This window comes from Crinia signifera, chromosome 3 (genome assembly GCF_055691185.1).
Source record: "Crinia signifera chromosome 3, ASM5569118v1, whole genome shotgun sequence".
Lineage (NCBI taxonomy): Eukaryota > Metazoa > Chordata > Amphibia > Anura > Myobatrachidae > Crinia > Crinia signifera.
Genome location: NC_139219.1, coordinates 638508 through 657759, shown reverse-complemented (window position 1 = coordinate 657759; position 19252 = coordinate 638508). Strand labels below are relative to the sequence as shown.

The 19252-nt window shown below is 51.1% G+C and overlaps 1 protein-coding gene across 2 annotated transcripts in view; it reads left to right on the top strand.

Moving 5' to 3' along the window:
* The window catches only part of MARK1 (microtubule affinity regulating kinase 1), a 192986-nt gene that overhangs the window by 65530 nt on the left and 108204 nt on the right, over positions 1-19252 (top strand). For both annotated transcript variants that reach the window (XM_083175129.1, XM_083175130.1), the window contains exons 2-4: positions 5172-5375; positions 5852-5905; positions 18117-18165. In XM_083175129.1, coding sequence (XP_083031255.1) covers positions 5172-5375; positions 5852-5905; positions 18117-18165 — 307 coding nt within the window. The remainder of the gene's footprint in view (positions 1-5171; positions 5376-5851; positions 5906-18116; positions 18166-19252) is intronic.

Here is a 19252-nt window from a genome sequence, read left to right as displayed (position 1 = left end):
GGTGTTGGGGATAGAGATAAATGGACGCGTAAATGTTGTGATAAATAAACAAAAAGTTGGGTCCTGGGGAAGCATTTGTCTGTTCTAGGGAGCGGGTATGAATATGCTTAAACTAGGTATATGTGAGGATCGCTGTGGGGCTGCCTTGGTAATAATATGGGGGAGCCGAGCTGCAGGGTGAATTGCAGGAATAAACTGATAGCTGTGGTTATGTAAAAGGAGAAAGAGAGCAAGATTGGTGGATAATTTGGTATTAATAACTGAGTGTAATGTTGATGTCTTGGAATTATAATAAATTGAATGGAAATGTGGTGGAGGTGTCCATTGTGGAAGGGCACTGGACTGGATAATATGTGTACCAACGAGGATAGACATAGTGTATTGCATGAGAAGCACAAAAATGTATAAAATTTCAAAAGTTTGCCAAGGGTCTATACGGGGTGATATCTACTGATGTGGTATGACCACATTGTTAAAAGTGGTTTAAAAAGAATGATGTCACTTCATTATAGGTCATGTATATTGTGGTATAAACCTTGTAGAGTGCAGAAGAGACAGCACCGTAGATTATAGGCTGAACAGAGGCTGCATGAGACCTGTGTGGCACTAGGGGGAATTGAATTAGATTTTTACATTTTTTTTTTTTTTTTAAAGTTTGTAAATTAAAAATTTAGTGAGACGGAGAATCCTATTAGGAGAAGATTGTTCCTCTAGAGGAACAAGTTTTAAGGACCAAAAAGTACACACATGTATATACACATATGCATATACACACACATGACATGGGACTTAGAGGAAGGCACCAAAGTTGATACCCTCGTTGAGGCCCTTGAGGCAAAGGTTCCTAATTGGAAAATCCACCGGCTTTCCCTGCGAAGAAGTGCCTGGTTAATGTCTCCTCCTCTTATGCCCAAATGGATTTGTTCCAGGCCTGAGAATTGTCGAATTGTAGAAGTGTCGAGCTACTGAGGTGAGGGTTTTGAAATTCTCTTTATCCTTGGAGGCATTTCTGATGTTGCCAATATTCTCAAGGATCCTTTGTTTCAAAGGCCGGGACGTCATCCCTATATATTTCATTTGGCAGGGGCAGGTAATGCAGTAGATTATGTTTTGGCATTTGCAATTGTAGAACCCTCCGATTCTAATGTCATCACCATATCTGTCTCTGATGGTCAGGGTGTTGGTAATGTGTTTGCATGCCTTGCAACTGCCGCATGGGAAGCTGCCCACTGTTGTGGGTTTTGTTGATCGTTTAGATACAAAGTGGCTGCGGACCAGGTTGTCCTTCAAGTTGGATGCCCTGCATCAACTCATGTCAACTTTAGAGTTCAAATTTGTGGCCAGATCTTCATCAGTAAGGAGGATGTGCCAATGTTTTTGGATCGAATCTCTTACATCTTTCCATTCATTACAGAAGTCACCAACCATTCTGATGGTATGTGCAGTTTCTTCTTGTACCTTTGGGTGAAAGAGGATCTCATCCCGGGTTTTCTGCTGGATATCCTTCATGGATTTTTTGATAAGCCTCTTTGAGTAGCCTCTTTCATGTAGTCTATTGGTTAGATCTTTACACAATAGGGCATATGTGGCATCATCCGAGCAGTTGCGCCGTAATCGGAGAAATTCCCCTTTGGGTAAGTTGGTGACTGTGGGAGGGAAATGGGAGCTGCTCCTGTGTAGCAAACTGTTGGTGGAAGTGGTCTTTCTGTGTAGTTCTGTAAATAGGACATTGTTGGCACCTCGATTATATGCGAAGATCAAGGAAAGTTATGCTGTCTGGACTCCATTCGTAGGTGAATTTTAGATTGAGATTGTTCACATTCAATCTTTGAATGAAGTTGACGAGATGTTCCGATGTTCCCTTCCAGATTATCAGGATGTCGTCTATATACCGCATCCACATGTGAACGCAATCAATATAGGTATCATCCTGGAGGACAACTTCCTTTTCCCACATCCAAGGAAGAGGTTAGCATATGTGGGCGCGTACGCGGCCCCCATTGCTGTCCCCCTTCCTTGGATGTAGTAATGGTTTTCGAAAACAAATGTCCTGGAAGGCAGCAGGTATAACAAGGCTGCAGCATTTGTTCTCTGCTGGTGCGCTGAAATCCTTTGACACATTAGTTGAATCTGGCCTCGTTAAAAATGACTTATAGCTTTATATACAGCTATGGCCCTATATTCATTCAGTAGGTGAACCTGATGTATGTGCTAGAAACCTCGCCTTTATTTGAAAGCTTGTGCACCCAACCACTTACCCCCACCCATATAATATAACATTTATATCACATTATCTTAAAAACTATCTTACCCTGGCAAAAGTAATAATTGGTAGAACTTAGTTGTCCAACAAAGCTCCTGACTTTAATAAATGGACATCACTTGTCAAGTATAGTAGATGAAATACTATGGTTAAATTCGACCTGATCTGGTATTACTGGACAAAATCCACTTTTTTTCAGGATATAAATCACGATAATTAAGGAGTAGACGTCTCAGTACTTATTTCCTAGCACGGCGCCCATCACATAAGATTGTATGCCTTAATTAAGGCATACCCCCACTATCCACGTCGGCGTGGAGTTGATTATATATAGTGTGGCGAGCCCGAAGCGTGGCGAGCGCACGCGTAATACCTGTGAAGTAATGCGGGGCTCGGTGGCTCCCTGCGCTCGCCACACTATATAAACTCGGACGTGGACTCGACGTGGATAGTGGGGGTATGAAAAGGTCGGAGGACGTGTACCGCCGCCCCTCGCGGGCTCGCTGCGCTCGCCATACTTCGGGTTGGCGTCAATAGTGGGGTGGCGTTAATGGGGGGGGGGGGGTGCATTTCACCCATGGGGGGGGGGGGTTTCAATAAAAATTGGGGTTTTGGGGGCTTTTTACATTGGAATCAATGTAAAATTGGGTCTCAGGGACCATTTCACATTGATTCCAATGTAAAAATCTCATCCATCGCATGCATCTTATGCCGCACAAACACATAAGATGCATGCAATGCTTGTGATATCGGCCCGACACATACAATCTAGATCGTGGGCGCCGTGCTAGGAAATAAGTACCGACTTCTCTTGTCTGTATATGCACTGCACTTAGTCTCTTTTAGCAATTTTCCTGATTGAATTCACATTAATATATATGTTGTGTGTATACTTAATTCACACCCTTAACCAGCTATGGTAATATTATGAATGAGTAATAGTCACGACGTTAAGTATAGGGATACTTAAGCACCGAGTAATAATTGTAAAATTTTTGGTTGTTTTTCCTCTCATTTCTTCTCACTCTTCTCTCTTCGTATTTTTTCCCTTCCCGGCCACACAATATTGACAAATGAGAGGTTCATTCTAGATTGTAAATACCAACTGGTCGACACTTAAGTAATTTAAATAAGGCAGCCTATGCTACAGCAGGCGTGATGGATAAACACTCACTTTCACTGGTTTACATTTAACACTTTGATTATCACTACTCACGAAGTCGTGATCACTATCCTATGGATGTAGACGTGCAAACACTTTTCGACACTAATTAGTACGTTCTCGCTAAAGTCCAGTTATAGATTAGGAATCGGGGCAATGTTAGTATATGTTTATTATTGACAGGTTTAAGTATATTATTTATACAGGCCTCTATATCGGCCTTGGACTCTGGCCCTATAAAGGCAGGCAACGCTATGACAATACTCTGCTCGCTCATTAAGAAGGCACTGGGCAAACTCTTAGATGTGCTAACGTCATACCATTTACTTGAAAATCCCCCCCCCCCCCCGCTTAGGAATTAAGTATCTCCTTTAGCTCATCCCACCCCATTTATAGAACTTACAGCCGAAGGTTTAGCTTTTTATTATCTAACTTCTGTCATCCTTTGGCCAGTTGAGCAGCGCAGTCCTTTTTAGTAGAATTTATGGTGACCTGTACCACTTTCTTGTTTTGTCTTTCCTTTGATGTATGTATGTATGTATGTATGTATGTAATGGTTTGTATATCTATGTATACTCAAATAAAGATTTAAAGTAAAAAAAAAACAACTATCTTACCCCATTCACCATCTTACCTAGAGTCTTGGGGGGAGGACTTTTTCCAAGTGAATCGGAATCTGATGTACCAGAAACCGGTCGTTGCTCCAATAGTATGACAGTAGTTAAGATAAATGACTCTCTTTTACATAAATGCTACCCACGTGTCTATTCTCTCTGCTGGAGGTGCGGAAAGGATCAGGGTTCACTGATGCACATATGGTGAAATTGCCCCCTAATCTCTCATCACTGTTGAAGGAGATTATGGTCTCTCCAATCCTGCATGGACCTTTCTTCTAGTTATTATCCCATTCTCACATTCCCATCTCTAAATATAAAAAAATCCCTGCTGTAACGCTGCTAGGACAGTTTTGCTGGTCAACTGGAGATCTTTGAACCCACCTACTGTTTGGGAATGATTCCAGCGCATTGACTTATATATGTCTATGGATGAGATACAATACTCTACTTCGCCGCACCCCCTCTCCCGCGATTCACAGGGAACCTGCCCCCCCTCCTACGATTTGCAGGGAACCCGCCCCCCTCCTGCGATTTGCGGGGAACCCGCCCGCCCCCGCGATTTGCGGACCCCCGCCCACCCCCTGCGATTTGCGGGACCCCCGTTAACCCCCCTCACGCGATTCGCGAGACCTCCGCGACCCCCTCCCGCGATTCGCGGGACCCCTCACCCACGATTCGCGGGACCCCCGCTACATCCTTGCTGTATTCTGTACTGAGCATTGTGCTGCTGTTACCTGTGCTGTTGTAGTGTGTCAGTCACTGTAATGTTCTGTGTCCCCTGTATTGTACTAGTGTGTGCCCTATGTACAGCGCTGCCCCTGGTAGTACACAGACACCTTCTCTCCTTTACATCCCAGCTGTATTGTGTACTGAGCATTGTGCTGCTGTTACCTGTGCTGTTGTAGTGTCTCAGTCACTGTAATGGTCTGTGTCCCCTGTATTGTACTAATGTGTGCCCTATGTACGGCGCTGCCCCTGGTAGTACACGGATACCTCCTCTGCTTCCCTACATCCCAGCCGTTTTGTGTACTGAATATGTAGAAGATACCAATACTGTGTTTTCTATTGTATTTAGTTGATTATTGTCATATCAATCTGAGTAATATGTACAATTATTCCTTCTTTGTAGCACACATCAGTGGACGGGTACCCGGAGCCACACGTTCCTCCTACCAAGTCCAGCAGTAGACAGAGCCTCCCTCGATGCCGCAATTCCATAGCCTCCACCACGGACGAGCAACCACACATTGGGAACTACCGCCTGCTGAAGACCATTGGTAAAGGGAACTTTGCCAAGGTGAAACTGGCACGGCATGTCCTTACAGGGAGAGAGGTGAGGCCATAAAGCTCCCACTGTGTATGCTGTTCTTACATTTACCGCAGTTGTCTGTCTTACATTAAATTCTGACACAAAACAGAAACCTACAGAACTTTGCAAACCTGAATGAGATACAGTAGGATAAAGCAAGGGCAATTGTCTGTACAGGACTGTGTATAACCTGCTACATAACGTCATTGTGTCAGATTTATAGCCTTGTAACATTGTCCCTGTGTGTAGCCAAGCAAAGTCCACAGCAGATGACGTTAACTGACCAAGCAGCTCTTCCCATACTGGGCTTATGCAAGATGCTTTGTGGAAGCGGTTTTGTAAACATTGGTTCCGTTCATGGACTCTGTGCTACGATACAAGAACAGGAAACTATTTTATATAAGGGGCAAAACAAATCTAAATGCTGCAGTTTTTATTTAAGTTTTTGTTATTACTATTCTTTTGATTACACTAAATTAATTATGATTTTTGTTCTGTAGGTTGCAGTCAAAATCATCGACAAAACTCAGCTAAACCCCACAAGTCTGCAGAAGGTGAGGCGATGCGTTCCACCAGTGACACGGTTACTTATTCTGTGCTTAGATTTTGTAGCGCTTACATCACAGGGTTCTCCTTCCTCACTGGATTTCATACTCTACAGCAGTTTATGGGACCATTATCTAATTAGAACATGTTTTTTTAATTCAATAGTTTTTTTTATAGGTTTTTACAGTAACAAAAGTTATAAACCGTAATATAAAAAGAGCAAAACAATACATTAAGTGCCGTTATACCAGCATCCAACCTATTAGTCAGACCTTGGTCTCCTGATACGCCAGCATCACAAATCCAAACGTAGCGGCTAGAAATATCGTGGAAATGGGTTGGGTCACTAAAACAATGGGCAGTGGGGTAAGTGCCAGAGGAATGGTAGCCACCACTCTGACCAAATGAATCCACCCTCCCGGGCCATCCACAGTCGGGCTATCCAGGCCATAGATTAATAACAAAGCGCAAACACATCCTCTTTATAGTCAGCCAATAGACACATCTTGGGGGTAAATGCCTGCACAGGAACACCCATGGAATCTATTATTTTTGTAACTGCATCCCAAAATGAGGAAACAACAGGACAAGACCACGTTAGATGCCAGAGCTACACTTCAGGCATCTAGAATCACTTCTACCCTCCATTTTTAGCTGACATTCAGGGGGAACTGCAGTTGTAGATATACAGTATGGGGGTTTGCAAGGGCTGCGTCCCACACTTGGTTAAGGGCCCAAATTGAATTCCCATTTTGCATTGAGATGCAGGATATTGTTGTCATGAGTAATGTTGAATAAACCACAGTATTGATGTCTTCTTAAGAGGTGAGTCTTATATACATGGAAGGACATTGCTGAACTGAGCTGAGCTGGCGTGTCTCACTTGTAAATATCTTATAAAATATGTATTTGGGATAGGGAAATCTAGGGGTCTTACAAACTCCCTCCTGATATTTCAGAGCAATAGTAAACACACCCCATTTACCCCATTTCTCATGCACTTGCATACTAGAAAGCTCCCCAAATCGCTTAGTGCCGTCTAGGGGTGAGTCCGGGTCCCATCCTGGGGAAACTTAGCAACAGCCCACTTCTAAACAAGTATTGCTTGCTGGACTATAGATACTTTCATTAAAGACGCATTTCCACTGAGCAACAGTCCCAGAGGCCGAAAAACGCGTATTGGCCTAGAGATGATCAAAACTGGCAGAGACAAGTCGGTCCCCCCAGATATCCATTTCACCAGGTGAGCTAGGCCCCCAGAAATGCGTAGGGTTATTCTCAATCTCTTATTGGTAAACCATCAATACGTTTAAGAAGCCTTTGTGGCACATAGGTCGGGGACTGTTGCAGGACATTAAGTAACTTGGTTCAGCAGTCATTTACCATGACTAACTCTAACACCCAGATATTTCATACAGTCCACCCATCGCAATGGGAGCGTCCCAAGAGGATTGGACAGGCATGAGCCTCTGTACGGTAATATACCTGATTTGTCCAAGTTAATTAACAGTCCGGACTGTTCACCAACCTTATTAATAGTATTCAATACATGTGGCATAGACTTAAAAAGTCATATATTTTCTACATATAGGGCAATTTTGTACGTTCTACGTCCCAAAGTGTAGCCCGTTATATCCGTAATCCCTTGCAAAATTCCATATCAACTATAAAAAACAAAAATACTAACCCAACCTTCCCTGTACACCATCCCAAACTAAGGTATACACAATCCCTTAAAAGAAACTAACCCAACAATTAGACTGCACCGCCCTTTCTCTGCCTCAAGCGCCCTCTCTCTGCCTCAAGCGCCCTCTCTCTGTCCTCAGGCGCCCTCTCTCTGCCTCAAGCGCCCTCTCTCTGTCCTCAGGCGCCCTCTCTCTGTCCTCAGGCGCCCTTTCTCTGTCCTCAGGCGCCCTTTCTCTGCCTCAAGCGCCCTCTCTCTGCCTCAAGCGCCCTCTCTCTGCCTCAAGCGCCCTCTCTCTGCCTCAGGCGCCCTCTCTCTGTCCTCAGGCGCCCTCTCTCTGTCCTCAGGAGCCCTCTCTCTGTCCTCAGGCGCCCTCTCTCTGTCCTCAGGCGCCCTCTCTCTGTCCTCAGGCGCCCTCTCTCTGTCCTCAGGCGCCCCCTCTCTGTCCTCAGGCGCCCTCTCTCTGTCCTCAGACGCCCTCTCTCTGTCCTCAGACGCCCTCTCTCTGTCCTCAGACGCCCTCTCTCTGTCCTCAGACGCCCTCTCTCTGTCCTCAGACGCCCTCTCTCTGTCCTCAGACGCCCTCTCTCTGTCCTCAGGCGCCCTCTCTCTGTCCTCAGGCGTCCTCTCTCTGCCTCAAGCGTCCTCTCTCTGCCTCAAGCGTCCCCTCTCTGTCCTCATGCGCCCCCTCTCTGCCTCAGGCGCCCTCTCTCTGTCCTCAGGCGCCCTCTCTCTGTCCTCAGGCGCCCTCTCTCTGTCCTCAGGCGCCCTCTCTCTGTCCTCAGGCGCCCTCTCTCTGTCCTCAGGCGCCCTCTCTCTGTCCTCAGGCGCCCTCTCTCTGTCCTCAGGCGCCCTCTCTCTGTCCTCAGGCGCCCTCTCTCTGTCCTCAGGCGCCCTCTCTCTGTCCTCAGGCGCCCTCTCTCTGTCCTCAGGCGCCCTCTCTCTGTCCTCAGGCGCCCTCTCTCTGCCTCTCTGCCCCCCACTCTATCTTACCCCTCTGATCCAGTGACTGTCTTAGGGGCCCATGTATCATGTCTTGCACATTTAATGCGATCTGGGTGCGACCTTTCAACTTGATCGTATTACAATATGTATAATCTTGCATGTGGAGGGACAGGGCTATAATTGTAGACTGCCCTTGAGATGGGCTGTAATTTGGCATAAATTCACTTGCCACCTACAGTCACAGACCATTCTGGGCTTGCGACTTCTGCCCCTGAACTTTTCTGGTGTTATTTTGTTCCTTGCTGAGAGACCAGGCTTCTCGCTGGGGCGATATGTGGGCTGATTAAGCAACGGTCTAATGTAACTCACTGCTTGATGACTAATCCAGCAACTTGGCGTGAAGCAGTTTTCTTTCTTCTGGGCTATAAATGACGTACTCTGAACTACCAGTAATATTATTCTGATCAATAATCAGTAATTCTATGTTTTTTGTGCCGTAACTTCTGCATTGCATGTTTATACTAAATGACCTACAGTATTATAGTATACATTATATTCAGCTTGCGGCATGAAGGAGCCCTTGCAATCAGATCATTGCTGTAGAGATCTTCCTATTTCTCATGTTCCTGTATTTCTGGGCCCTTCTGCCACCACACACTGGGGCAGATGTATTAAGCTTTAACAAGAGATAAATGCAAGGGTGATAAGGAGAGATAACCGCCCAGCCAATCACCTGCTAACTGCCATGTTACAGGCTGTGTTTGAAAAAAAGTCAGTAAGGAGCTGATTGGCTGGACGTTTATCTCTCCTTATCACCCTTGCATGTACCTCTTGACACTACCCCTTAGCAGGGGTAGTGTCAGTGACACGCCCCCTATATACCCCGTAGCAGGGGTAGTGTCAGTGACACGCCCCCTATATACCCCGTAGCAGGGGTAGTGTCAGTGACACGCCCCCTATATACCCTGTAGCTGGGGTAGTGTCAGTGATACGCCCCCTATATACCCCATAGCTGGCGTAGTGTCAGTGAAACGCCCCTATATACCCCGTAGCTGGGGTAGTGTCAGTGATACCTCCCCCTATATACCCCGTAGCTGGGGTAGTGTCAGTGATACACCCCCTATATACCCCGTAGCAGGGGAAGTGTCAGTGATACGCCCCCTATATACCCCGTAGCTGGGGTAGTGTCAGTGATACGCCCCTATATACCCCGTAGCTGGGGTAGTGTCAGTGATACGCCCCCTATATACCCTGTAGCTGGGGTAGTGTCAGTGATACGCCCCCTATATACCCCATAGCTGGCGTAGTGTCAGTGAAACGCCCCTATATACCCCGTAGCTGGGGTAGTGTCAGTGATACCTCCCCCTATATACCCCGTAGCTGGGGTAGTGTCAGTGATACACCCCCTATATACCCCGTAGCAGGGGAAGTGTCAGTGATACGCCCCCTATATACCCCGTAGCTGGGGTAGTGTCAGTGATACGCCCCCTATATACCCCGTAGCTGGGGTAGTGTCAGTGATACGCCCCCTATATACCCTGTAGCTGGGGTAGTGTCAGTGATACGCCCCCTATATACCCCGTAGCTGGGATAGTGTCAGTGATACGCCCCCTATATACCCCGTAGCTGGGATAGTGTCAGTGATACGCCCCTATATACCCCGTAGCTGGGATAGTGTCAGTGATACGCCCCTATATACCCCGTAGCTGCGGTAGTGTCAGTGATTCACCCCTATATACCCTGTAGCTGCGGTAGTGTCAGTGACACGCCCCCTATATACCCCGTAGCTGGGATAGTGTCAGTGACACGCCCCCTATATACCCCGTAGCTGGGGTAGTGTCAGTGACACGCCCCCTATATACCCTGTAGCTGGGGTAGTGTCAGTGACACGCCCCCTATATACCCCGTAGCTGGGATAGTGCCAGTAATACGCCCCCTATATACCCCGTAGCTGGGATAGTGTCAGTGATACACCCCCTATATACCCCGTAGCTGGGGTAGTGTCAGTGACACGCCCCCTATATACCCCGTAGCTGGCGTAGTGTCAGTGATACGCCCCCTATATACCCTGTAGCTGGGGTAGTGTCAGTGATACGCCCCCTATATACCCCGTAGCTGGCGTAGTGTCAGTAATACGCCCCTATATACCCCGTAGCTGGGATAGTGTCAGTGACACGACCCCTATATACCCCGTAGCTGGGGTATTGTCAGTGAAACGCCCCCTATATACCCCGTAGCTGGGGTAGTGTCAGTGATACACCCCTATATACCCCGTAGCTGGGATAGTGTCAGTGACACGACCCCTATATACCCCGTAGCTGGGGTATTGTCAGTGAAACGCCCCCTATATACCCCGTAGCTGCGGTAGTGTCAGTGTTACACCCCCTATATACCCCGTAGCTGCGGTAGTGTCAGTGACACGCCCCCTATATACCCCGTAGCTGGGGTAGTGTCAGTGACACGCCCCCTATATACCCCGTAGCTGGGGTAGTGTCAGTGATACGCCCCCTATATACCCCGTAGCTGGTATAGTGTCAGTGATACGCCCCCTATATACCCCGTAGCTGGGGTAGTGTCAGTGACACGCCCCCTATATACCCCGTAGCCTGGGATAGTGTCAGTGACACGCCCCATATATACCCCGTAGCTGGGATAGTGTCAGTGATACGCCCCCTATATACCCCGTAGCTGCGGTAGTGTCAGTGAAACGCCCCCTATATACCCCGTAGCTGCGGTAGTGTCAGTGACACGCCCCCTATATACCCCGTAGCTGGGGTAGTGTCAGTGACACGCCCCCTATATACCCCGTAGCTGGGGTAGTGTCAGTGACACGCCCCCTATATACCCTGTAGCTGGGGTAGTGTCAGTGATACACCCCCTATATACCCCGTAGCTGCGGTAGTGTCAGTGACACGCCCCCCTATATACCCCGTAGCTGGGATAGTGTCAGTGATACGCCCCCTATATACCCCGTAGCTGGGGTAGTGTCAGTGATACGCCCCCTATAACCCCGTAGCTGCGGTAGTGTCAGTGACACGCCCCCCTATATACCCCGTAGCTGGGATAGTGTCAGTGACACGCCCCATATATACCCCGTAGCTGGGATAGTGTCAGTGATACGCCCCCTATATACCCCGTAGCTGCGGTAGTGTCAGTGAAACGCCCCCTATATACCCCGTAGCTGCGGTAGTGTCAGTGACACGCCCCCTATATACCCCGTAGCTGGGGTAGTGTCAGTGACACGCCCCCTATATACCCCGTAGCTGGGGTAGTGTCAGTGACACGCCCCCTATATACCCCGTAGCTGGGATAGTGTCAGTGATACGCCCCCTATATACCCCGTAGCTGGGGTAGTGTCAGTGACACGCCCCCTATATACCCCGTAGCTGGGATAGTGTCAGTAATACGCCCCTATATAACATGCAGTCATTGTACTGTGGTTCCGTGTTTCCGCTCCATGCTTGTTCTGTGGGATCACATGTAACACTGTCCTATATAGGATTATACGTGGGTGTAATGGCTTTTAATAGAACTGCCGACGCCTTCTGAGCCAGCTGTGGAGATGTGATCAATAGTCTACATTCGGCCTTGTAATGTTACGTTGGGAAACGTGTATTGTCTGGATCACAATAACTCCTTAGCATGTGATCTCTCCTATGTACTGCTATTGTGAACAGCTGCGCGCTGTATACTGGGGACATGTTACTGGGGTAATTAGACAGCGGGAACCTGGCCTGTGATCCTGTATCTATCCAAATATACGTAGTAATTGTGGTTCATTGCCTGTAGGAAACAGAACACTCTGATTATGTGTAAGAGACCTCTCCATTTTATTTGTTGACATTATAGCACCAGATTTCTCTGCGCTTTACAATTGGAAATGTTTTACTTAATTATTATTTTTTCCAACACGTCTATATTTCCAGAAATAACACTTGGACAATGTGACTCTATGCGGTATAATATTGTATCGTTTTTACTTTGTTTTGTTTTTTTACCCCTTTCTGGATGATTTAATGCTTTTATTATTGGTCAGAAGGGGAAGTGATGACTGATGGTGTTACTGGTCGGGGGGGCAGTGATGACTGCTGGTGTTACTGGTCAGAGGGGGGAGGGGCAGTGATGACTGCTGGTGTTACTGGTCAGGGGCGGGGGGCAGTGATGACTGCTGGTGTTACTGGTCAGGGGAGGCAGTGATGACTGCTGGTGTTACTGGTCAGAGGGGGAAGTGATGACTGATGGTGTTACTGGTCGGGGGGGCAGTGATGACTGCTGGTGTTACTGGTCAGAGGGGGGGGGGGCAGTGATGACTGCTGGTGTTACTGGTCAGGGGAGGCAGTGATGACTGCTGGTGTTACTGGTCAGAGGGGGAAGTGATGACTGATGGTGTTACTGGTCGGGGGGGCAGTGATGACTGCTGGTGTTACTGGTCAGAGGGGGGAGGGGCAGTGATGACTGCTGGTGGTACTGGTCAGGGGGGGGGGCAGTGATGACTGCTGGTGTTACTGGTCAGGGGGGGGGCAGTGATGACTGCTGGTGTTACTGGTCAGGGGGGGGGCAGTGATGACTGCTGGTGTTACTGGTCAGGGGGGGGACAGTGATGACTGCTGGTGTTACTGGTCAGGGGGGGGGCAGTGATGACTGCTGGTGTTACTGGTCAGGGGCGGGGGGCAGTGATGACTGCTGGTGTTACTGGTCAGGGGGGGGGCAGTGATGACTGCTGGTGTTACTGGTCAGGGGGGGGACAGTGATGACTGCTGGTGTTACTGGTCAGGGCGGGGGCAGTGATGACTGCTGGTGTTACTGGTCAGGGGGGGGGGGGCAGTGATGACTGCTGGTGTTACTGGTCAGGGGGGGGGGGGGCAGTGATGACTGCTGGTGTTACTGGTCAGGGGGGGGGGGGGCAGTGATGACTGCTGGTGTTACTGGTCAGGGGGGGGGGGCAGTGATGACTGCTGGTGTTACTGGTCAGGGGGGGGGCAGTGATGACTGCTGGTGTTACTGGTCAGGGGGGGGGGGGCAGTGATGACTGCTGGTGTTACTGGTCAGGGGGGGGGGGGCAGTGATGACTGCTGGTGTTACTGGCCGGGGGGGGGGGGGGGGGCAGTGATGACTGCTGGTGTTACCGGTCGTGGGAGGGCGGGCAGGGATGACATTGCTGGTGTTAATGGTCAGAGAAGGGGGGGGGGGGGGGCAGTGATGACTGCTGGTGTTACTGGCCGGGGGGGGGGGGGGCAGTGATGACTGCTGGTGTTACCGGTCGTGGGAGGGGGGGCAGGGATGACATTGCTGGTGTTAATGGTCAGAGAAGGGGGGGGGGCAGGGATGTACGCTGCTGTTACTGGTCAGAGGGGTGGAGGGGGGCAGGGATGACTGCTGGTTTTACTGGTTGGGGGCAGTGATGACTGCTGGGTTACTGGTCAGAGAAGGGGGGCAGGGATGACTGCTAGTATTATTGGTTGGGGGCAGTGATGACTGCTGGGTTACTGGTCAGAGAAGGGGGGGCAGGGATAACTGCTGGTTTTATTGGTCCGAGGGGGAGGGGGGGGCAGTGATGACTGCTGGTGTTACTGGTCAGAGGGGGGAGGGTGGGGAGCAGGGATGACTGCTGGTTTTACTGGTCAGAGAAGGGGGGGCCGGGATGACTGCTGGTATTATTAGGGGGGGGGGCAGGGATGACTGCTGGTTTTACTGGTCAGAGGGGGGGGCAGGGATGACTGCTGGTGTTAATGGTCAGAGAAGGGGGGGGGGCAGGGATGTATGCTGCTGTTACTGGTCAGAGGGGTGGAGGGGGGCAGGGATGACTGCTGGTTTTACTGGTTGGGGGCAGTGATGACTGCTGGGTTACTGGTCAGAGAGGGGGGGCAGGGATAACTGCTGGTGTTACTGGTCAGAGGGGGGAGGGTGGGGAGCAGGGATGACTGCTGGTTTTACTGGTTGGGGGCAGTGATGACTGCTGGGTTACTGGTCAGAGAAGGGGGGGCAGGGATGACTGCTGGTTTTACTGGTTGGGGGCAGTGATGACTGCTGGGTTACTGGTCAGAGAAGGGGGGGCAGGGATAACTGCTGGTTTTATTGGTCCGAGGGGGAGGGGGGGGCAGTGATGACTGCTGGTGTTACTGGTCAGAGGGGGGAGGGTGGGGAGCAGGGATGACTGCTGGTTTTACTGGTCAGAGAAGGGGGGGCCGGGATGACTGCTGGTATTATTAGGGGGGGGGGGGGGCAGGGATGACTGCTGGTTTTACTGGTCAGAGGGGGGGGCAGGGATGACTGCTGGTGTTAATGGTCAGAGAAGGGGGGGGGCAGGGATGTATGCTGCTGTTACTGGTCAGAGGGGTGGAGGGGGGCAGGGATGACTGCTGGTTTTACTGGTTGGGGGCAGTGATGACTGCTGGGTTACTGGTCAGAGAGGGGGGGCAGGGATAACTGCTGGTGTTACTGGTCAGAGGGGGGAGGGTGGGGAGCAGGGATGACTGCTGGTTTTACTGGTCAGAGAAGGGGGGCCGGGATGACTGCTGGTATTATTAGGGGGGGGGGGCAGGGATGACTGCTGGTATTATTGGTCAGAGGGGGAGGCAGTGATGACTGCTGGTGTTACTGGGGGGGGGGGGGGGGGCAGTGATGACTGCTGGTGTTACTGGCCGGGGGGGGGGGGGCAGTGATGACTGCTGGTGTTACTGGGGGGGGGGGGGGGGCAGGGGGGCAGTGATGACTGCTGGTGTTACTGTGGGGGGGGGCATGCTTGTGTTACTGTGGGGGGGGGGGCAGTGATGACTGCTGGTGTTACTGGGGGGGGGGGGCAGGGGGGCAGGGATGACTGCTGGTGTTACTGGTCAGAGGGGTGGAGGGGGGCAGTGATGACTGCTTGTATTACCGGTCGTGGGAGGGGGGCAGGGATGACTGCTGGTGTTACTGGGGGTGCTGGTGTTACTGGGGGGGGGGGCAGTGATGACTGCTGGTGTTACTGGGGGGGGGGGCAGTGATGACTGCTTGTGTTACTGTGGGGGGGGGCAGTGATGACTGCTGGTGTTACTGGCCGGGGGGGGGGGGGGGCAGTGATGACTGCTGGTGTTACTGGGGGTGCTGGTGTTACTGGGGGGGGGGGGGGGGGGGGCAGGGGGGCAGTGATGACTGCTGGTGTTACTGTGGGGGGGGGGGGCAGTGATGACTGCTGGTGTTACTGTGGGGGGGGGGGGGCAGTGATGACTGCTTGTGTTACTGTGGGGGGGGGGGCAGTGATGACTGCTGGTGTTACTGGGGGGGGGGGCAGGGGGGCAGGGATGACTGCTGGTTTTACTGGTTGGGGGCAGGGATGACTGCTGGTGTTACTGGTCAGAAAAGGGGGGCAGGGATGACTGCTAGTATTATTGGTCAGAGGGGGAGGCAGTGATGACTGCTGGTGTTACTGGGGGGGGGGGCAGTGATGACTGCTGGTGTTACTGGCCGGGGGGGGGGGGCAGTGATGACTGCTGGTGTTACTGGGGGTGCTGGTGTTACTGGGGGTGCTGGTGTTACTGGGGGGGGGGCAGGGGGGCAGTGATGACTGCTGGTGTTACTGTGGGGGGGGGGCAGTGATGACTGCTTGTGTTACTGTGGGGGGGGGGCAGTGATGACTGCTGGTGTTACTGTGGGGGGGGGGCATGCTTGTGTTACTGTGGGGGGGGGGCAGTGATGACTGCTGGTGTTACTGTGGGGGGGGGGCAGTGATGACTGCTGGTGTTACTGTGGGGGGGGGGGGGGGGCAGTGATGACTGCTTGTGTTACTGTGGGGGGGGGGGGGGCAGTGATGACTGCTGGTGTTACTGGGGGGGGGGGGGGGGGCAGTGATGACTGCTTGTATTACCGGTCGTGGGAGGGGGGCAGGGATGACTGCTGGTGTTAATGGCCACTAGGGGGCAGACTGTTGCATATCGGTATGAGTGTATGTATGTGTGCTACTAAGGGGGTGTCACCCGTAGTAAAACGTTGGGAGCGGAAAACCCTTTTTTTTTCTACAGGCTACCCAATAAGAAGTAAGTTTTCACATGAAACGCACAGGTTCAGTAAAACCACTGTGGCCCCTTCTCACACAAATACGGGCCTGCTTCCGGGGAATAGGTTTTGCCAGTCTGAGGCAGGTTAAATCCCCCATAAACCGTGGCTCATGCTAATTGGATAACCCTAGGAAAGCAGTTACCCATTGTCAATGACAGCAGATAATTGGATACCCCCATAAATTTGCTGGCTGGGAAACTGTGTTTGACAATTGTATTATTTCCCCATTGTGTTGTGTGGGCCAGCATCAGGATTGTGTGGTGTGTGAGCGAGGGGAGTGTGACGCTCTGCGAGTTGTGTTGTGTGGGCCAGCATCAGGATTGTGTGGTGTGTGAGCGAGGGGAGTGTGACGCTCTGCGAGTTGTGTTGTGTGGGCCAGCATCAGGATTGTGTGGTGTGTGAGCGAGGGGAGTGTGACGCTCTGCGAGTTGTGTTGTGTGGGCCAGCATCAGGATTGTGTGGTGTGTGAGCGAGGGGAGTGTGACGCTCTGCGAGTTGTGTTGTGTGGGCCAGCATCAGGATTGTGTGGTGTGTGAGCGAGGGGAGTGTGACGCTCTGCGAGTTGTGTTGTGTGGGCCAGCATCAGGATTGTGTGGTGTGTGTGAGCGAGGGGAGTGTGACGCTCTGCGAGTTGTGTTGTGTGGGCCAGCATCAGGATTGTGTGGTGTGTGAGCGAGGGGAGTGTGACGCTCTGCGAGTTGTGTTGTGTGGGCCAGCATCAGGATTGTGTGGTGTGTGAGCGAGGGGAGTGTGACGCTCTGTGAGTTGTGTTGTGTGGGCCAGCATCAGGATTGTGTGGTGTGTGAGCGAGGGGAGTGTGACGCTCTGCGAGTTGTGTTGTGTGGGCCAGCATCAGGATTGTGTGGTGTGTGAGCGAGGGGAGTGTGACGCTCTGCGAGTTGTGTTGTGTGGGCCAGCATCAGGATTGTGTGGTGTGTGAGCGAGGGGAGTGTGACGCTCTGCGAGTTGTGTTGTGTGGGCCAGCATCAGGATTGTGTGGTGTGTGAGCGAGGGGAGTGTGACGCTCTGCGAGTTGTGTTGTGTGGGCCAGCATCAGGATTGTGTGGTGTGTGAGCGAGGGGAGTGTGACGCTCTGCGAGTTGTGTTGTGTGGGCCAGCATCAGGATTGTGTGGTGTGTGAGCGAGGGGAGTGTGATGCTCTGCGAGTTGTGTTGTGTGGGCCAGCATCAGGATTGAGGGGAGTGTGAGCGAGGGGAGTGTGATGCTCTGCGAGTTGTGTTGTGTGGGCCAGCATCAGGATTGTGTGGTGTGTGAGCGAGGGGAGTGTGACGCTCTGCGAGTTGTGTTGTGTGGGCCAGCATCAGGATTGAGGGGAGTGTGAGCGAGGGGAGTGTGACGCTCTGCGAGTTGTGTTGTGTGGGCCAGCATCAGGATTGTGTGGTGTGTGAGCGAGGGGAGTGTGACGCTCTGCGAGTTGTGTTGTGTGGGCCAGCATCAGGATTGTGTGGTGTGTGACGCTCTGCGAGTTGTGTTGTGCAGCTCTGTGATCATGTGACACCGGATTCTATGCTCAACATTTCTTCCTTAATTAACAGTTGTTCCGAGAAGTCAGAATAATGAAGATTTTAAATCACCCGAATATAGGTAAGCGTTCTGAATAATGGTCATGCTGCCTAACCATACCTTACTGCTGATTTTAGTTGGCATCGCATCAGATCGCATGCGATCACATTTTCCCTGTACGATGCCCATCGTGGGAGGCGTGATAGTATACAAGTACCCCATTCTGATATAGCCCATTGTAGCCTATGGCTACACTTCGCACTGCCCGAGCAGGGCTGTGCAGTCAGAGAGGTCGGCGGGGGTCAGCGCATAACCGCACATGCGCTGACCTCCCGGGTTCCGGCTTCGCAGGGACAGGCTCCTATCGGAGCCCTGTCCCTGCGCCCTTAAAAATGATACATTGCCCCGATATGATCGCATTGATCCTGGGCGGTAATATTCCACCCAGATCGCATTGTAAAATGCGATCTTGATAAATGCGCCCCTTACAATCTGATTGATCAATAGAACTCCCATCTTATATCCTATCTATTCTATGGTAAATATCCCTCATCCATATATCTGACAATTGTAGGTTTTCTGAATATCCCATTTGTCATACTCCCCTGGTCGCCCAGTGTCCATGGCGTCCATCCTCAGAGGCATCCCTGGGGCCAATGATGCATTGGGTGGGTGCGCCGGTGACGTTTCCCACACAATGCGTCGTTGGGGCCGGGGATGCCTCTCCGCTACTTCTGACTGATTACGCTGGCCGCGCGAACACTATGCTGATTCTGACAGGGACGCTGACTATGCTAACGGGAACACTACGCTACTTCTGACTGACTACGCTGGCCGCGCGAACACTACGCTGATTCTGACAGGGACGCTGACTACGCTAACGGGAACACTACGCTACTTCTGACAGGGACGCTGACTACACTAGCGGGAACACTACGCTACTTCTGACTGATTACGCTGGCCGCGCGAACACTATGCTGATTCTGACAGGGACGCTGACTACGCTAACGGGAACACTACGCTACTTCTGACTGATTGCGCTGGCCGCGCGAACACTACGCTGATTCTGACAGGGACGCTGACTACGCTAACGGGAACACTACGCTACTTCTGACTGACTACGCTGGCCGTGCGAACACTACGCTGATTCTGGCAGGGACGCTGACTA